Source organism: Mandrillus leucophaeus, unplaced genomic scaffold (genome assembly GCF_000951045.1).
Source record: "Mandrillus leucophaeus isolate KB7577 unplaced genomic scaffold, Mleu.le_1.0 Scaffold363, whole genome shotgun sequence".
Lineage (NCBI taxonomy): Eukaryota > Metazoa > Chordata > Mammalia > Primates > Cercopithecidae > Mandrillus > Mandrillus leucophaeus.
The window spans coordinates 1,771,134-1,789,973 of NW_012103843.1; the positions used below are offsets into that span (position 1 = coordinate 1,771,134).

General features: G+C 48.0%; 1 protein-coding gene across 1 annotated transcript in view; it reads left to right on the forward strand.

Moving 5' to 3' along the window:
- TEX29 (testis expressed 29) overlaps positions 1-17,359 on the forward strand; it is a 20,926-nt gene extending 3,567 nt beyond the window's left edge. The window contains exons 4-8 of the mRNA XM_011989801.1: positions 8-160; positions 1,451-1,630; positions 14,464-14,533; positions 15,742-15,917; positions 17,195-17,359. Coding sequence (XP_011845191.1) covers positions 8-160; positions 1,451-1,630; positions 14,464-14,533; positions 15,742-15,917; positions 17,195-17,235 — 620 coding nt within the window. The 3' untranslated portion in view covers positions 17,236-17,359. The remainder of the gene's footprint in view (positions 1-7; positions 161-1,450; positions 1,631-14,463; positions 14,534-15,741; positions 15,918-17,194) is intronic.
- Positions 17,360-18,840: the final 1,481 nt, after the last annotated feature.

Consider the following 18,840-nt stretch of genomic DNA (forward strand, 5'->3'; position numbering starts at 1 on the left):
TGGGCAGCGCGAGCCTGGCGCTGGCGGGTGTCTGGTGGGGTGGAGGAGACTGTGGGCAGCGCGAGCCTGGCGCTGGCGGGTGTTTGCTGTGCCGTTGCTGTCATCATCCGCGTCAGAAAGCGGAGGCAGTGGTGGACTCTGAATTCTCCGGGAGCTGCCGGTGGGTGGTGTCTGTGAGGTTCTGGCACTGTGTCCATCCTGGAATTGCACCCCAGGAAAAAGGCCATGGCACCTGGACGCCCTGGGAGCAAAGGCCTCCTAGTCACCCGCTGTAGACACATGGGCTGCTGCAGAGAGCGTGGGGGACCATCTGTCCAGCCACAGCCCGAGACCAGTCACCCATCGCAGGCCCCTCTGAGCCTGGCTCTGTAGGACCTGCCTGCTGCTGTGGGGCCTCTCCCGGCCTCCCCCGACTGCTCCCTACGTGGGAGGTCAGCACAAACCACACGCAGCCACCCCATGCAACTGAGGGAGGAGAGGGTGGCAGCAGCCAGTGACTTTGGCCTGCCCCGTGCACTCTACCTTGGCAGGTGGGGCATCGCCTCGGCAGGGCTCCCGTGTCCAGGACGCTTCTGACAGAGGGCGAGGGCTGCAGCCGCAGCTTTTGCAAACCTGGAATGGGGGTGTCTTGGGATGGAGAACCTGAAAGACTAAATCAACCCCAAGGAGCACAAATGAGGTTCCTCAAGGGTCAGGAAGGCCGGGCAGCTCCCCTCTCGGCCCCTGTCCCGGAGGAACAATTTACAGAGGTGCCAGGGAAGACCCCCAGTGGCTTGGGTGCAGCCTTGGCCTGGGGCACGGAGCCTGGCTTTGTGGTACTGCAGTGCACCCCGCAAAGGTCTCTGCGGGCACCCTGGGCCCTCACCTGCAGGAACCCCCTTCAGCATCCAGCCCAGTCCCTCAGTGGCCCACGGCTGATGAAGGGAGCCGCATCCCTCGGGGCTGAACATGTGTGAGGCTGCTGAACTCCGCTGGAAAGGGTCGTCTGCCAGGAGCGGTCCCCGCCCTGCTTCCTTTGCTTCCCAGGGCGCGCCGCACACTCATTGTCTCTCCTTTGGGTCAAAACCGGCATTAAACTTTCTGTCCTTTTGATTCAAGTTTTAAAATTCTGAAATAATCCTCAGCCCATGCTGCTAATTCTAACTCCCGTATGCTTAAGTGTGAAATAATTACACGTTCCCTCCCGAACTCCCAAGTACCCATTGTGTGAGCCCCGCGCCTTCTGTGGGCTCTGTCGTGCGCCGTGCCTGGCGCTGCTGCACGGAAACGTATTATCTCCTAATCGTTAGAGGGCCCTGCATTATTCTGTGTAATTAACTTGACATTATTTTGCTCAGAAATTTAATTCATTCTGGATCTTAGTTTCAAATAAAGATTTGCATGATGCATAATTTAGAAAATAACAAAACCACAACACAAACCCACAGCTGCTCCCCACACCGCTTCCCAGGTTCTTTAGCGGAGAGCGGGGTGGCTTTGTCTTTGGGGGTGACATGTGTGTGTGTCTGTGCTTTTGCAGTGTGTGACATTCCTCTGCATGACATTTGTGACTACAACGTCTCCAGGGACCGATGCAAGGAGCTCGGGTGCTGCTTCTACAAAGGCGTCTGCTACGAGAAAGCAGTTCCCAGTGAGTAGCCATCCCGGCCACCCCACCGCGGAAGCCGAGGGAGCTGGTGACGGTGCTGACCGCCGCCCTGCCTGTCTCCCTTCCCCGGGGTCTCTGTTTGCTGGAAACACCTTTGTATTGTTCTCTGGCCACACTCTTCTGCTCCGTCTTAGTGGGGGCAGTAGACTCTGAGTGGGGTCTGAGCTGGAGGGCCTGTGAATGTGAAGTAAGCCACCAGAGGAGTTCCATTCCCAGATGGGCTGGGCAGGGCATGGACGGGGACGGATGGAGACCCCCTTTGTGGAGGAATTTGGCCATTCTGGGTGGTTGCAGAAGCTGGATTTGAGGAAACAGTGCTGCAGAAACTTGTGGTGGTGGCAGGGCCCGAGCCAGTGGCGAGGTGTGGGGTGAGCCCATCAGGGTGGAGTGGACCTTGTCTGCCACGGGCTCTGTGAGGACAGCAGAGACGCTTGGCCCTGACTGGGTACTCTGTGGGTGGCTTCAACGTTGGACTAGAAGCCAGACCACACATGAAGATCTGCTGGTAGCCCCTCAAGCCCCTCAAGCAGCACGGGGGTGAAGTGAGGACAACAGACACCCAGTGTGTGGGGTGTGGGGGCTGGAGGCATTGCCACTCCCCATCCCCATGAAGGCTTCCGGAGGGAGGCGCGCCCTTCAGAGGACCGTGGCTAGTTGTAAAATGTGTTCGAAGGGAGGTGGGAGGAAGTTAAGAAACCAGGATGGCGTGCGCGTGAAGGGCATTGGGCCCCACCTCCTCAGCAGATTCTCGCCTGTGGGCACGCTGGCCTTCTGCGCTGCTGAGGTCTTCTCATGTCCAAACTCTCATCAAGGCCCACAGGAAGCTTCATGTGTTTCCTTCCTTGTCCTGTGGAGGCCCCTCTTGGAAATGAGGGTAAAGGGGCTCTTAGTGCTGCGTGGGGAGGGGCGGACAGCAGCATAGAAGGGATCGGCCTGCACAGTGTGCTCTTGGGAGGGAACAGTGCAGCCCTTGACGATGGAGATGCTGGATGTGGCCGATGATCTCTCACGGCTTTAGGCTTCCTTGGAGATGAGTTCCAAACCCTCCCTGTCCTAGGCCACTCTTTTCTCCACCCCCAGCACCCCAAAGTGAGTAAAGGCCCCTGACTTTGTGCAGCTCAGGGCCATTTCTTCCTCCTTTTACTTCTTTCTCCTGCATTTCCCGCTAGACTGAGCCCTCAGAGACCAGGCACCAGGTCCTCTTCATTCCCTGTACCTAGTAGGGCTTAGAAAGTCAGGAAACGTTAGTGACTGATGGGAATGAGTGACTGATGGAAATTTCTGAGTAGTGCCCTGCTGGTGGAACCAAGTGTGAGTTCGGCTGCTCACCGCTTGCAAAACCCATAACAAATGAAGGGAGAGTGACTTTATTTCCAAAGCTAGCAGTGGGAAAGTGGCTGACTTGCGCTTCCAACTTTAGGCTGGGGAGAGGGGCTTAAAAAGAGGAACTTAGAATGGGAGGCATGTGGGAGGGGTGCTACTCAAGATCCGAGGGTCTCGTTCCGGTGGCTGTCTCAAGCCGTGGCCCACCTGGAGCGTGGGGTGGTGTCATCTTGATGGCTGGTTGTAGACTCACAACCTTCAGGGGATCTCTGGCATTTTGCAGCTGGGTCTCTGTGCTTGGTCTATCTCAAGATGAGCCCCTAGAACTTGTAAGTAAGCCCATAATTAAATACCAGCGCACAGTTAGATAAATGTGCATGGGGCTAGGGGGTGCGTGGTGAGAAAGGGAGACCGTGGTGTTGAAAAGAAAGTACATTTCAAGGCTGTATTTTAAGACTAAGGAGAACAAAAGTTTTCCGCAGTAAGCTTTCTGCATCGTGAGACTACAGGAACAAGAGAAAAAGGAAAAAAGTTTTAAAATTCATTTTCAGGCTAGACCGTTTGATTACATGGGGACTGCCCAGTCCCACAGACATAAAGCTTTAAGCCAGCTCTTCTGAGATGAAAGGGATATTCTGGGCACAAAATCAGTCAAGAAAGAAAGTGCTGACGGGATTCTGGCTTGCTCCAGGGAGGATGTCTGTCCTGCTTCGTGGTGAAGATTTGGCACCTCATCAAAACAAGATGAATTTTGGCTCCTCAGAGGCAAACGAGAGGTCACAATGGATACCACTGATAGTTGGGAAGGTTTTCTGAGGACGACGGCTCCTGCAGATCTTGGCTTTAGAGACTCAGGACCAGACCCCTTGCTGTCCCAGCCTCCACTTCCAGGAGCCTCTGGGATTCCCGGGATCCCACACCTTCCTCTGACTCCAGATAAAATCAGTTGGAAATTGCTTCAGTTATTATTTTTACTAAGATACTATACCACAAAATTCACCTTTTAAAGTATACAATTCAGTGGCTTTTAGTATACTCACAGTGGTGCGGTCATCGCCATTAACTCCAGAACATTTGCACCACGTCAGAAAGAAACCTCATGCCCATCAGCAGTCACGTCCCATCCTTCCCTCTCTCTGGCCCCTGGCAGCTACTCATCTCTCTACGGACTTCCGTATTATGGACATTTCGTATAAATGGAACCACGTGACTTGTGGTTCTTTCACTTACATAGTTCTCAAGGTTCGTTCATGTTTTAGCAGCTATCAGTACTTCATTTCTCTTTATTGTTGAGTAATTGTCCACTGTATGGATGTGCCACATTTTGTTGACCCATCTATCAGTTTATAGACACTTGGATTGTTTCCACTTTTTGGCTATTCTAAGTGATGCTGCTCTGAACATTTGTATATAGGTTTTTGTGCAAACATGATTTTTATTTTCTTGGGTATATTTCTAGGAGTGGAATTGCTGGATCATATATTAACTCTATGCTTAAATTTTTAAGGAACTTCCCAACTGTTTTGCAAGGTGGCTAGATCATTTTCCAGGCCAATCAGCAGCATATGAGAGTTCCAGTTTCTCCACATTCTCACCAACACTTGTTGTTGTCCTTTTGTTTATAGCCATTGTCATGGATGTGAAGTTGTATCTCATTGTGGTTTTGATTCGTATTATTCTAATGAATAATGATGTTCACCATCATTGCATTTTTTTTTTTGGGGGGGCTATTTGGATATCTTCTCTGGAAGAAAAGTCTATTCAAGTCCTTTGTCCGGTTTTAAATTGGGTTGTCTTTTTATTATGGAGTTGTACAAGCTCTTTATGTATTCTGGATATTAAACTCTTATTAGAAATATGACTTGCAAATACTTTCTATTATTCTCTTATGTCTTTTATTTTTATTGAGTTTCTGTCCATTTTCACCATTTTTCCTTTTGTTGCTTATGCTTTGGTGTCACATCTAAGAAACCATTGCCTAATCCAAGGCTGCAAAGATTTATACCTGTAATATCTTCTAGGAGTTTTATACTTATAACTCTTACATTTTGGTCTTTCGATCCTTTTTGAGTTAACTTTTGTATCTGGTGCAAAGAAGGTTTCCAACTTCATTATTTTGCATATGGATATTCAGTTGTCCCAGCATCATTTGTTGAGAAGATTCTTTTTTTCCCATTAAATTGACACCGTTGTTGAGAATCAGTTGCCCATAAAAGTGAGTTTACTTCTAGATTCTCAATTCTATTCTGTTCATCTGTATGTCTATCCTTAGCCAGTACCAGTTTTGATTACTGTAGCTTTGCAGTAAATTTTGAAATCAGAATTTGTGAGTGCTTCAACTTTGTTCTTCTTTTTCAAGATTATTTTGGGGATTATGGGTCCCTTGTATTTCCATACCAAATTTAGCTCATCAGTTGCTGCAGAAAAGAGGTCCTTTGGCAGTTCGATTGGGGTTGTGTTGAATCTGTATGTAATTTGGGAAGTATTACCATCTGAACATGATATTAAGTGTTCTGGTCCATGAACAGGAGTAGTCTATTTATTTCAGTCTTTAATTTTTTTCAATATTTTATAGTTTTCAGGGTACTGATCTTGAGCTTCTTTAATTAAATTTATTCCAAAGTATTTTATTCTTTTTAATGTTAAAATAAATTGAATTGTTTTCTTCATTTTCAGATTGTCTATTGCCAGCATATAGAAATGTAATTGATTTTTGTATGCTGATTTTGTATATGGCAACCTTGTTGAACTTGCTTACTCTATTAGTTTTCTGGTTGATTCCTTAGGATTTTTTGCATACAAGATCATGGCATCTGAAAATATAGTTTTACTTCTTTTTTCCTAATCTGAATGCCTTTTAGTTCATTTTCTTGCCTAGTTTCTGACTAAAACCTCCAGTACAATGATGAATAGAATTACGAAGGGCAGAAGCCTTGTCTTTTTCCTGATCTTAAGGAGAAATTTTCAGTGTTTCACCATTAAATACAGTGGTGACTGTGGGTTTTACTAGATGCCATGTATCTATTAATAGTAAATGCAAGAAACAACTTGGAAACACACAAGTTGAGAAAGCTTCCTCCTCTTCCTGCTTTGTTGAGTGTTTTTATCATGAAAGGGTGTTGGATTTTTTTTCAAATTCTTTTTCTGCATCTATTGAGCACCTTAATGGTGACTTTTATTACTTCATGTGAATTTGACTTACTGTCTACTCTTCTTTCATTTCATCCTAAAGGACTCCCTTTGGTATTTCTTATAAAGAAGTTTTGCCAGTGATGAATATCCTGACTTTGTTTATCTGGAATGTCTTAATTTACCCTTCATTTTTTTTTTTTTTTTTTGAGGCGGAGTCTTCACTCTGTCGCCCAGGCTGGAGTGCAGTGGCACCATCTCGGCTCACTGCAAGCTCCGCCTCCCGGGTTCGCGCCATTCTCCTGCCTCAGCTTCCCGAGTAGCTGGGACTACAGGCGCCCGCCGCCGCGCCTGGCTAAATTTTTTTGTATTTTAGTAGAGACGGGGTTTCACCGTGTTAGCCAGGATGGTCTCGATCTCCTGACCTCGTGATCCGCCCGCCTTGGCCTCCCAAAGTGCTGGGATTACAGGCTTGAGCCACCGCGCCCGGCTACCCTTCATTTTTGAAGCATAGAGTTGCTGTATATAAAATTGCTGGTTGATAGGCTTCCTGACAGCCCTTTGAATGTTTTTTCTCATTGCCTTCTGGCCTGCATGGTTTCTGATGAGAAACTGCTGTAAATCTTAAGCCTCCTTTGTATATAATGTGTCACTTCTCTCATGCTGTTTTCAAGATTCTTTGTCTTTTGCAGTTTGTCAAGTGTCTGAGTATGGATCTCTCTGAGTTTATCCTACTCAGAGTTCACTGAGCTTCTTGGATGTGTAGATTAATGTTAACCAAACTTAAGTTTTTACCATTATTTCTTCAAATATTCTTTCTGTTCTTTTATCTTTCTTCTCTCCCTCTGGACTTTCATTACGTGTGTTTGGTAGACTTTATGGTATCCCACAGACCTCTTAGGCTGTATTAATTTTTCTTGGTTATATTTTCTTTCTGTTACTTAAACTGGATGATCTCATTGACCTATCTTCAAGTTTACCGATTCTTTTGCCTGCCAAATCTACTGTTGAGCATCTCCAGTGAATTTTCATTTCTATTATTGTACTCTCAACTCTATAATGTCTTTTGGTCTTTTCTTAATAATGTCTATATTTCTATTGATATTTTCTATTTGATGAATGCATTAGTCATTTTTACACTGCTATAAAGAACTACCTAAGACTGGGTAATTTATAAAGGAAAGAGGTTTAATTGATTCACAGTTCTGCATGGCTGGGGAGACCTCAGGAAACTTACAATCATGCCAGAAGGCAAAGGGGAAGCAAGACATGTCTTACATGGCAGCATGGTAGTGGGGAGGTAACTGCCAAACACTTTTCAACCTTCAGATCTCGTGAGAACTCACTCACTAGCATGAGACTATCATGGAGTAAACTGCCCCCATGAGTCAACCACCTCCGACCAGGTCCCTCCCTTGACATGTGAGGATTACAATTCGAGATGAGATTTGAGTGGGTCACAGAGCCAAATCATATCAATGAAATATTATTCTTATACTTTTATTTAGTTCTTTAGACATGATTTCTTCTAGTTCTTTGAATATGCTTAAAATATTTGATTTACAGTCTTTGTCAAGTAAGTCCAACATCTGTGCTTCCTCAGTGATGATTTCTATTAATGGCATTTTTAATGTGTCTGGCCATACTTTCTCATTTCTTTGTATGTTTAACATTTTTCTTTCTTGAAAATAGGACATTTTAGGTCAGATAATATAGCACCTCTGAGAATCGGGTTCTTTCACCTCCCCAGGTTTTATTGTTGCTGCTGTTTGTTGTTGTGGTTGTTTGATGACTTTCCTGAACTAAATCAGTAAAGTCTTTATTCTTTATGGTGTGTGACCTCTAAAAACTCTTCTTGAGTAGCTACTAGTTAGCTAATAACCAGACAAAAATTTTTTAGATGCCTGGAAACACAAGCCTCTCCGACTTTGCAGAGGAGTTCTGTGTGCATGCTGAGGCACACCTTCAACAAACTCAGAATATTTCTAGCTCTGCCTTAGCCTTCACTTCCTGCTTATGCAGATCCTTAAGTCAGCCAGAGGTGAGGTCCCAGAGCCACCATAGGTCTTTCCTTGCAAAGCCCACAGCACTGGACATGTCCATGACCCTCTAGATTCCCAGGAATGTGTCAGAGCATTTCAAAGCTCTCTATGCACATCTCATTTCCCATATTTTCATGTTAAGCTTGTTGGTTAGCCTCTTGTTTTCCCCCAACTGCTACCCACCACTTTAGCCAGTAAAACGATGTTCAATTGCTTCTGATTATTTATAACAAATGCCTGGGGAAAAAGCTGTTCTCACCGAATGAGCTCAGATCAAATAAAGATGATATTCCAAGGAAGCACCAGACAGATCAAATCATGACAACTCTCTGGCAATGGGGCTTTGAAGGAACTCCCACCGTGTTCTGCCCCATGAAGGAACTCCCACCCTGTTCTGCCCCCTGAAGGAACTCCCACCCTGTTCTGCCCCCTGCAGTGGCTGCCAGGCTGCTGGATTTACCATGATTACAGGCTGCTGATTTTCAAGCTACCATGGAGCTAGAGGGTGGGCAGGAGAGATGGGAACAAGGCTAGATAAAAAGCCCAAGCTTGCTCTTTTACTGAGATTCAGCTGTTTGCCTCAAATAAACAGATTTCCACAAGCTTTTGGTTAATTTCCAGACTTCTGAAAAACTTTCATCTGATGATTTTTACCAGTGTTCTCATTGTTTTTATGGGGGAAGAAATTGGCGGGGTTGGGGGGGCGTCCTTGCTTTGCCATTTTTGCTGATATCACCTTGAAAGTTAATTATGGGCTTTACTGAAACCCTAGTCCAGTTGTACATAACCAGTTAATGAGAGTTACAACAGGTAGTGCTTTTTCCTGAAGGAGTCCATTATCCTTCACCTGACTCACCTGTCTCATTGTAAAACCCATGCCCTTTAGCCAGAATCTTACTTGAGAAGATCTTTTTGGGTTCCAGGCCTTCCGGTGTGAAACAGCCTCTCATACAGCTTCATTCCAGCAGCTCATCCTCTGGGGCATGTGGCAGTACTCCTGAAGCCAAGCTCATGGCAGTGGGTGCTCACTTGGCCGTGATTTGCTGCACTGGCACTTGTCATCATTTTGTTTTTGTTTTGTGAAATTGGGGCTTGCTGCTCACATTGCATATGCAGAGAGCAGCAGATGCTCACAGTCGCACTCAGTTCATTTCCATCATAGAGTTGGACTTCTTACAGAACTCCAGATTCCAAGGCACTTACACCACTTAGTTTTTCTGAGAAGTTTACCATTTAAGTCTCCTAAAAGTGGCAAACATTAGCATCCAAAAGGTATTTAAGTTTATTCTTTCAGTCTTCTCCATATAATAATTAATGATCCCAATTTCCTCACATCCCAATGAAGCAGAGATCCAACCGTGTAAAGTGGTGTAAATGCATCACTCCAGGAAGATCACAGCTAGGAAGGGAACGCACGTCCAAGCTGCTACTGCTGCTGCTTTTGCCATCTCTCCCATCCTCTGAGCACCTTTTCATCAGTACCGTGCCGGTGCTGGCCTGTTTGTAAATGTTGGCATGTATGTCGCACATGGCTTTAGTTAGAACAGTCGCCGCATGCCTGTCATCCATTTTTAAAGTGAGTCTTAATCCCTATAGCAGACTCATGACTGGTGTTACAAGGAACCCAGAAGAGAACACAGGCCCTCAAGAATGTTTTTGACTTGGAGAGGGCTCACTGTTTTGCAAGGGAGTATATCATTTTTGCATGGAAGCAGCCATTAAGTTCTTTCCATCATTCTAACTTTAATAGCTGTGTTGTATGGCTGTGCTTTTTTTGACTCTTGACTTCTTTCGGGCCTGTAGGAAGAGCCTGGGCAGTGGGCCCCGCCTTGGGGCTCTCACTGTGCCCTCACATTACTTTTCATTTCTTTGACATCTTTCTCATTCAAAATGACGAATGAACCTTTGTACTGTGCAAGTTGTAGTATTCAGTGACAGGGTATTATGAGCTCTTTGTGCACGTAATTCCATGTTATGAAAACCTTTCACCAACTTCTTAAATTGGCTGGTTTGAAGTGCACATTGTGTTATGGCATAATCTGTATTATTAAGAATATGAATTGGGGAATTAGCATTAGATCTTTCAGAAAGAATTGGGAATTCAAAGAGAAAGACTTGCCTTCATTCTTCGGTCTTGATTTAGGGTATGTTATTTAACATGTCATTTCTTCTAAGTATCTGACTTCAGTTTCTTCATGGGACTTGCTGAGATGATTTCAAAACTTTTGTTTAACTATATTTTGGGAACATTTACCAAGACGTTTCTTAAAGACAATAATCCTTTCTTCAATTGCTGCTGTTTCTGAAAGATAAACCAGAGTTTGTGGTTCATGATAAGCCAAAGACATGGTCTGTAATAAATAGTGTTGCTAGACAGACACTGTACAGAGCACATCATTGAGGCTGAGTTTCCATCTTTAGGAGCTTGGCATCAATGACGAAGAACGTGAGCACATATGAAGATATGGGAGATATACTGACAGTGGAATACTAAAACACTGACTACATATGTGTGTCTCTTCAACAGGACTTCACTCATATAATTTTGAATTTATTCCATGAGCTAAGACACAAAGTCATACTAAGGAATAAAACATTTCCTGGAGTTCAGGAATTTCAGGGTTACCTTCTTGCCTCATGAACGCTCTTAATTCACCCTTTCACTTTATTTGTGCATTTTGATTCAATCAATTCTGTTTGTTGAACAGCATTTAAGTGCAGATTCTCTGGGCAATCTCTAGGCTACCTCTCAGATCCATCCTCTATTGCTGTGTGACAAATTACCCCAAAACTTTGTGGCTTAAAGCAACTTAGAGGTTTTGCTGGATGGTTGGGTTTGAGTGTCTTGTGAGATTGTGGTCAAGATGCCAAGTGAGGCTGCAGTCACCTGAAGTCTTGCTGTCTCAGATGACTCATTTTGCTGGAAGTTGGTACCAGATGTTACAGGAAGATGACTCACTTTGCTGGGAAGTTGGTACCAGATGCTACAGGAAGATGACTCACTTTGCTAGGAAGTTGGTACCAGATGTTACAGGAAGATGACTCACTTTGCTGGAAGTTGGTACCAGATGTTACAGGAAGATGACTCACTTTGCTGGAAGTTGGTACCAGATGTTGTAGGAGGATGACTCACTTTGCTGGGAAGTTGATACCAGATGTTACAGAAAGATGACTCACTTTGCTGGGAGGTTGATACCAGATGTTACAGGAAGATGACTCACTTTGCTGGGAAGTTGATACCAGATGTTACAGGAAGATGACTCACTTTGCTGGGAGGTTGATACCAGATGTTACAGGAAGATGACTCACTTTGCTGGAAGTTGGTACCAGATGTTACAGGAAGATGACTCACTTTGCTGGAAGTCGGTACCAGATGTTGTAGGAGGATGACTCACTTTGCTGGGAGGTTGATACCAGATGTTACAGGAAGATGACTCACTTTGCTGGGAAGTTGATACCAGATGTTACAGGAAGATGACTCACTTTGCTGGGAAGTTGATACCAGATGTTACAGGAAGATGACTCACTTTGCTGGGAAGTTGATGCCAGATGTTACAGGAAGATGACTCACTTTGCTGGGAAGTTGATACCAGATGTTACAGGAAGATGACTCACTTTTCTGGAAGTTGGTACCAGATGTTGTAGGAGGCCTCTTCTCCTCGCCACGAGGGCTGCAGTCTTTCCCAGAGCAGTGGCCCAAGAGAGATCAGGGCAGAAGTGCAATGTCTTCACCTGGCCTCAGGGGTTAGACTCTGGCATCTCCTTTGGCTCCAGGGATCAGCACTGTTCAGTGTGGGAACATCTATCTAGGGTATAAATACCAGGAGGTGAGAATCCGGAGGCCATCCTGGAAGCTGGTTATGGTAGCCCCGGATATTTGGAGGTGAGTCTGCCCCACTGTTTCCCCTCCTCAGGTAAGCAAGTTTCCATGGGACAGTCCTCATTTAAAGAAATAAGCCAGTTGATTGGGAGAACCTTCGACACGTGGTTTCCCAGTGTGCTCCTCGGTACGTGCACATGCCTGTTAACTGACAGCTTGCAACCCCAAGCCTCACTCCCTTCCTCCAGCCTCTCCGTGAGAAATTCTCATCGAGCGCCCATTGTGTACTTCACCGTTCCTTACCGAGGTCACCTTGGTATGAGGAAAATCGAAGATCTGGGTTACCCTCACGAGCTGGCTTCAACCCCCTCTCAGTTTTCTGACTTCAGTCCCCATGGAAAGAATCCTGGGCACCTCACCCATTGCTGGTGGCCCTGCGATGAGTCCAGGGAGTACGGATCCCATCGGAAGCTGGCTCGTGTGCCCCGGAGGCCGCTTTTTCTGCACCTGTGGCCTCGCTTCTGGGGTGGGTTGAATTGGGTACACCCAATGCATGTATTGAAGTTCAGATCCCTGGTACCTGTGAATGTGACCTGATTTAGAAAAAGGGTCTTTGCAGGTGTAATTAGGTAAGATGAGATCACAATGGAGTAGAGTGAGCCCTCCATCCAAAATGACTGGTGTCCTTGTAAAGAGAAGAGACACAGAGACAGAGAAACACAGAGGAAAGACAGCCATGTGACAATAGGGACAGAGACTGCTGTGATGCTAGGAAGAGGCCAGGGAGGACCCTTCCCAGGAGCCTTTGAAAAGAACACGGCCCAGCAGACGCTTTGTTCTTGGACTTCTGGCCTCCAGAACCGTGAGATGATCCATTTCTATTGTTTTAAGTCCCCCATTGCATGGTGCTTTCTTACAGCATCCTTGGCAAACTCACACACCATCCAGAAAAATTACATCTGATGATGTTGTTACTGCTTCACAACTCTTGGGAGCGGTTTAGCAGGAGGGGGAGGTGCGGGAATTGAGGGAAATCATGTCACCTGCACTAGACATTTGCAAGTCAGCCAGTTTCTCTGAGAGAGTAAGAAAGCAATTAGAGAAAAGACTAATATTGATAATAATAACAACAATAAGAATTACTGTGTATATGTGATTAGTCAAGCACTTAAGAACTTTACTTGCATTCATTAAAAAATTCCTCACATCAACCCGATGGAAGGAATGTAGAAGAACAAACAGTAGATGAGGATATTATTTGACCAAGGACTCTGAGAGGAGTGATGCTCATGTACAAATATTAGGACTTGAGGGGGCCAAGTCCTGAACCAATGAGCCAACGGAGATCCAGACATCAGCCCTCAGTGCTGGGCAGTGCTGCGCCCTGCAAGCCTCTTGCACAGACAGGGCCCTGCCTGCTAAGCAGTGGGCAGTGCCCCAGAAAGAGGCTGGGGGAACTGAGCAGTTCCTCCTCCCAGTTACCCCTGCCTTGGAGAGGCTGGGAGTACACTCACGCAGGGAAACCCAGGGTGGTGGGGCTGCCCCTCACGGCCACCTGGGGAGGCTCGACTTTTGCTGAGGGTGGGTTGGAGAAGGCACAGGAAACTTGGGGATTACAGGAGACTCTTTTTTTTTTTTTTTTTTTTTTTTTTTTTTTTGGAGTCTCGTTCTGTCCCCCAGGCTGGAGTGCAGTGGCACATCTCGGCTCACTGCAAGCTCCGCCTCCCAGATTCACGCCGTTCTCCTGCCTCAGCCTCCCAAGTAGCTGGGACTACAGGCGCCCACCACCACACCTGGCTAATTTTTGTATTTTTAGTAGAGATGGGGTTTCATGGTGTTAGCCAGGATGGTCTCGATCTCCTGACCTCGTGATCTGCCCGTCTCGGCCTCCCAAAGTGCTGGGATTACAATGAGCCGCCGTGCCCAGCCTAACAGGGGCCTCTTTTAAATACAAAGAAGCCCAGTCAAGACCAGTGGGATTTGTCTATGATCCAATAAGTGTTTTCTTTGTATTCAGTTTAGGGGAGGAATTGACTTGGGCATTGAGGAGCCATTTCCAGGGAGCACAGCAGGAACAGAGGGGCCGGCACCATCTATCTCTCAATGCACCCCCGGGGGTCAGGAGCCAGTGCCATCTCTCAATGCACCCCCAGGGCTCAGGAGCCAGTGCCATCTGTCCATGCCCCTCCAGGGGTCAGGAGCCAGCGCCATCTCTCCACACCCTCCTGGGGGTCAGGGCGGTCACAAGGTGTCTTCTGGGTGGCACTGACCACCACCTGGAGCTGCCTTTCACAGGGAGCCCTCATCTGCCTGCAAGGGCCTTTGGAGATGTCCACAGAGCTGTCTCCAGGAGACGCTGGGGAGGGTGGGCGAGGAGGGCTGACCATGGGCAGCAGTGCCGGGAGGGCCCACACCCCACTCTGGGAGGGTTGCCTTTTCTTCTTCTTCTTCCTTTTCTATTTACCTGGATCGAAATGACTTCGAATCCCACCATTTTTCAGTTTACGTCCACGTGTTCTCCGCCTTGATTGTGATCGTCGCTGGGGCCTTCGTCATCACCATCATCTACAGGTTGGTCCCTTTGTTCTTCATCAGGAGGGTGGGGAGGAGGGGACTCACGTCTCCTGGCCGCAGCCTCCCGCCCGACTGGGCTCCTTTGGGCTTGGTGCTGCTGGGGTAACTGAGAACAGCTCTCTGTGAGCCTGGGAATGGGAACTGGCCAGGTAGGGAGGGCCCCACTGATCTTCTCCAGAGTGCTTCTTGATGACAATCCTAACCCACATTTAGTGAGCACCTGAGACTCTAAGCGCTTTGCTCAGCCTATTCAGCCCTCACAGCCACTGACGATGTAAGTGCTCTTCCCGTCCCCAGATTGGGATGATTGACGCAGTATCGAGGGGGTCCCAAGGCTGATGGATGGGGCAGTGCGGCTCTAACTCAGACTCCCAGTTGTCTCAGAGCCCCTGAAGCCAAGGCTGCCTGCACCTCTTGGCCTGTGGCCTTCGTCCTCATTGCAGGGTGTCAGGGTTTGGAGACATCTCAGAGATGAATCTACTCCCTCTCATTTTAATGGTGAGGAAATGCAGACCTTGGGGGCCAAGGCAGCAGGTGGCTGTCCCCAGGACAGGGCTGGAATCCAGCATCTCACGCCCCGGCCAGTCACCTTTGCCAGGAGCCCACTCTGTGTCGTGCGTACAAGCCCCTGAGATTATTCCAGTCTCTTTGTCCGGGAATGAGTAAAGCCATTTTCCTACCATGTGTGGTGCTATATGCTGTCTTATGTGTGTTAATCATGAGGATGAACCGGCAGTAGCCTGCAGTGCAACACACACCTTCCCCTGCCCGGAGCTGTTTTTGGGAGTTTAGCTGCCTCATACGATCATCTGTTTGGAGCCTGCACGAGAAACTAAAATGAGGCTGGATGTGGTGGCTCATGCTTGTAATCTCCCAGCACTTTGGGAGGCTGAGGTGGGAGGATCACTTGAGCCCAGGAGGTGGAGGCTGCAGTGCGTCGTGTTTGTGCCATTGCACTCCAGCCTGGATGACAGAGCAAAACTGTCTCAAACAAATAAATAAATAAAAAATAAAAATAAAAAAGAGAGACAGAGAGAAAGAAACAAAAATGAGAACTATTACATCAAAGCACTTACCTTAAAAAATAAGTATGCATGATCAGGAACCTATGTTTTCAGAGGGATGTCCTGGCAGGCAGGAGGGGGGACCTGGAGAGTTTTCCATCTGTAACTTCCCTGACTGTGATAAAACTCTTTTCCCATTAGAGTCGTTCAGGAGAGCAGGAGACAAAGGGCCGTCCCTACGGATGTCGCGCTGCCACACAAGTCCAGCAAAAAGGCGAAGGTGACCTCATCTAGCAGCAAATTAGGGCTGAAGGCTCCGAGTCCTGGGCCTCCAAGTGCTCGGCCCTCAATGAAGACTGACATAGACAAGGATGATGGTGAGAAGCTTCTGGAATGATCCTCAGCCTAAGGTTGAGGGCGTGGTTCTGTTCCCTCGGGAGACCTTCCCTGGAAAGGGGCTCGGCATCTACACAGGCCCTTCAACCTCAGCGATCAGTGTTGCAATTTGTTCAAAATTCGAATGTACCCAACACTGGAGGTTCAGGTTTGCAGTTTTCCCTCTGTGAGTGTTGTCCTCCCCCTTCCCGTCCCCTGCTGCCTCTCTGTCATTTCCCCGTCTGGCGGGGCCCTCAGTGTCAGTGCGGGAGGCTCCCGGGGAGCGGGTGAGAGTCCCGAAGAACCTGCGCATTTGATCAGGTGACTTCCTGCAGGGAGGCTGCCAGGTTGCTGTGGGTACTGTCTGTGGCGCCCTGGCCGCATGGTGGTCGTGGTTGTGAGGGGAGGCTGCAGGGCTGCCGTGGGTACTCTCTGTGGCGCCCTGGCCGCGTGGTGGTCGTGGTTGTGAGGGGAGGCTGCAGGGCTGCCGTGGGTACTCTGTGCACCCTGGCCGCGTGGTGGTCGTGGTTGTGAGGGGAGGCTGCAGGGCTGCCGTGGGTACTCTGTGCACCCTGGCCGCGTGGTGGTTGTGGTTGTGAGGGGAGGCTGCAGGGCTGCCGTGGGTACTCTCTGTGGCGCCCTGGCCGCATGGTGGTCGTGGTTGGAGAGGTGGATGATCACTCTATGCCTGCCTCGGTTTCCAGGAAGGAAAGTTGCTCGTATGTTGGTTTACCTGCTTTGAGGGCCCTGGGAAGTTGCTGGTTGCTTTTCCTAGATCAGCACCCTGCCAGGTTAGAGAAAGAAACATCTCAAATGGTAATCCTTATCTTCAGAGATGTTTGCACAGGAATACGAATGGCCTGGACTTATCCATTGTTACTAAGTAGACTTGGCTTTACAGGGACCATCAGGAAAAGCAGGAGGCAGGGTAAGAGGGCGACCTATGCTTCATTTCAGATCTGGAATGCCTGGCCCCTAACCGAGGCTGCATCTGTGCGAATGAGGCTTTCCTGCAGGACAGATGTTTGCCTGGTTAAGGGAGCCTCCTGTGTGCGAGATGATGTGGGAGGAAGAGTGTTATACTGTCTTAAAAAGATGCTTCTTCCCTGGAATGCACGGAGAAACACGGGGCAGCATATGGCCATCCCCAAAACTGGCTTTTGAGTCAATCATTGCCAATCGGACACCTTGTAGATGGGTTCAAAGACCCTGATGAAATCTTTTTGGGACTGCTGAACATTCCATTTGAAAAAACAATTCTTCTTTTCTAAAAATCTAGTAACAGTGACAATAGCAGAAACCGAAGAAACTGAGGACTGACTGAAACGCATGAAGAAGTGGAGATTGGCAGAATTATCCAAATGAAATGGTACAGCAGGTGCACTGTTAACAGTGTGATGGAATGACCACCCAATGAGAAAAAAATAAAGGTATTTTGAAAATTGCTTCTCGTCCGATGCTGCTTATCCATTGCTATATTTTTATCTTAGGAGAGAGAAAGCCTGTGGGGTAGGAGAGTGGGAGCCTGAACTTTCAGTTTTAATGGCACTGCTTGTCACTAATATTAACACCATGGGGGCTCACAGCACGGGCTCAAGGTGGTGTTGTCGCATGGTGGTCATGGTTGTGTGGGGAGGCTGCAGGGCTGCCGTGAGTACTTTCCAGAAGGCAGGCTGCACTTTCACCAAGAGTGGGCTGCCACACTGACGCAGGCGGTTCAAGACTCTGGCATTTGGCTTTGCTAGGACTTGGTCATGCCGCAAGGGAGGAGCAGCGTTTGGATCTGGATCTGAGAGGCCCCAAAGCGTAGGCCGTAGCTTCCTGAGAGCCCCTCATGCAAGGCAGTGCGCTCAGTCCCAGAGTGGCCGACGGACGCTCACAGGCACCCCAGGCTGGCCCAGGGCAGCCCACGGATCTTGGAGGCTGCATTTTCTCACTTCGAAAATGTGCATTCTACACAGGAACCATGGCCCTTATGTCCACGCATTGCAGCTTTGAAAAAGGATAATAAACAATCCAGATAGACCAGACACATCCTGCTCCAAGGAGTATATGGATGAGAAATCAGTTTGCATGAGCCTCTGGAAGCCCCTCGTCCGCTTTCTGCCTGGTCAACCTTGTCAGCTGCGGATGGGCTTGGCCCAGGGTCTGCACTGCTCTAGGGCTTCCTGCGGGGGGAAGTTATGGAACTGCTGTTAGCCCCTTTCTTCTCACGGGCACCTCACTGGCTTTAGGCCAATCGGGCTCTTGTATTGGTGTAGATCAGGTGACCGCACACTTTTTGTAAAGGGCCAGAGAGCTGGTATTTCATAGAGTGCACCTGTGTACTCTCTGTGCACCCTGGCCGCATGGTGGTCATGATAGAGCTGTGCAGATAGGGCTCGGTGGCCCTACCTGGTAGATGTTTCCAGCGTGGCCCGGACCATCCCTTGCAGAGATGAGGCAGAATGGATGCCCCCACAAAATAACACTTAAAGCCCCAGGTTTGTTGGAGGCATGCCTACTTCAGAGCTTTCGTCCTTAGGAGGAAGCGGCGCACAGAGCGGCCTCCCAGCAGCCACGCTTCCTGGACAGTTGGGTCTTTGCTGCCTGTGGCTCCCCTGATGACTCCTCAGTCACTGGAGAGCAAGTTACTGGGTGGAACACATCCACCTTTGTGGACCCTTTTGCTGAAGCCCTCAACCCTGCCCTCTTCCCTGAAAACAATCATGATCCAGCCTGAAAAAAGTGCCAGGTTATTGGTGGACTGGATGCTCGTCAGAGACGTTAGGGGTCACCTGGGGTCTCAGGACAGCAGATTGTCCATATAATTGTTAAACGCCTCCCTGCAGTGGACATCTTGTGGTGGACATAGGTTCTGAGAGGTTCACACACGTGTTTCTCACCTTGACCCCTGATAGAGTTTGGATGCTCGTCCTCACCCAT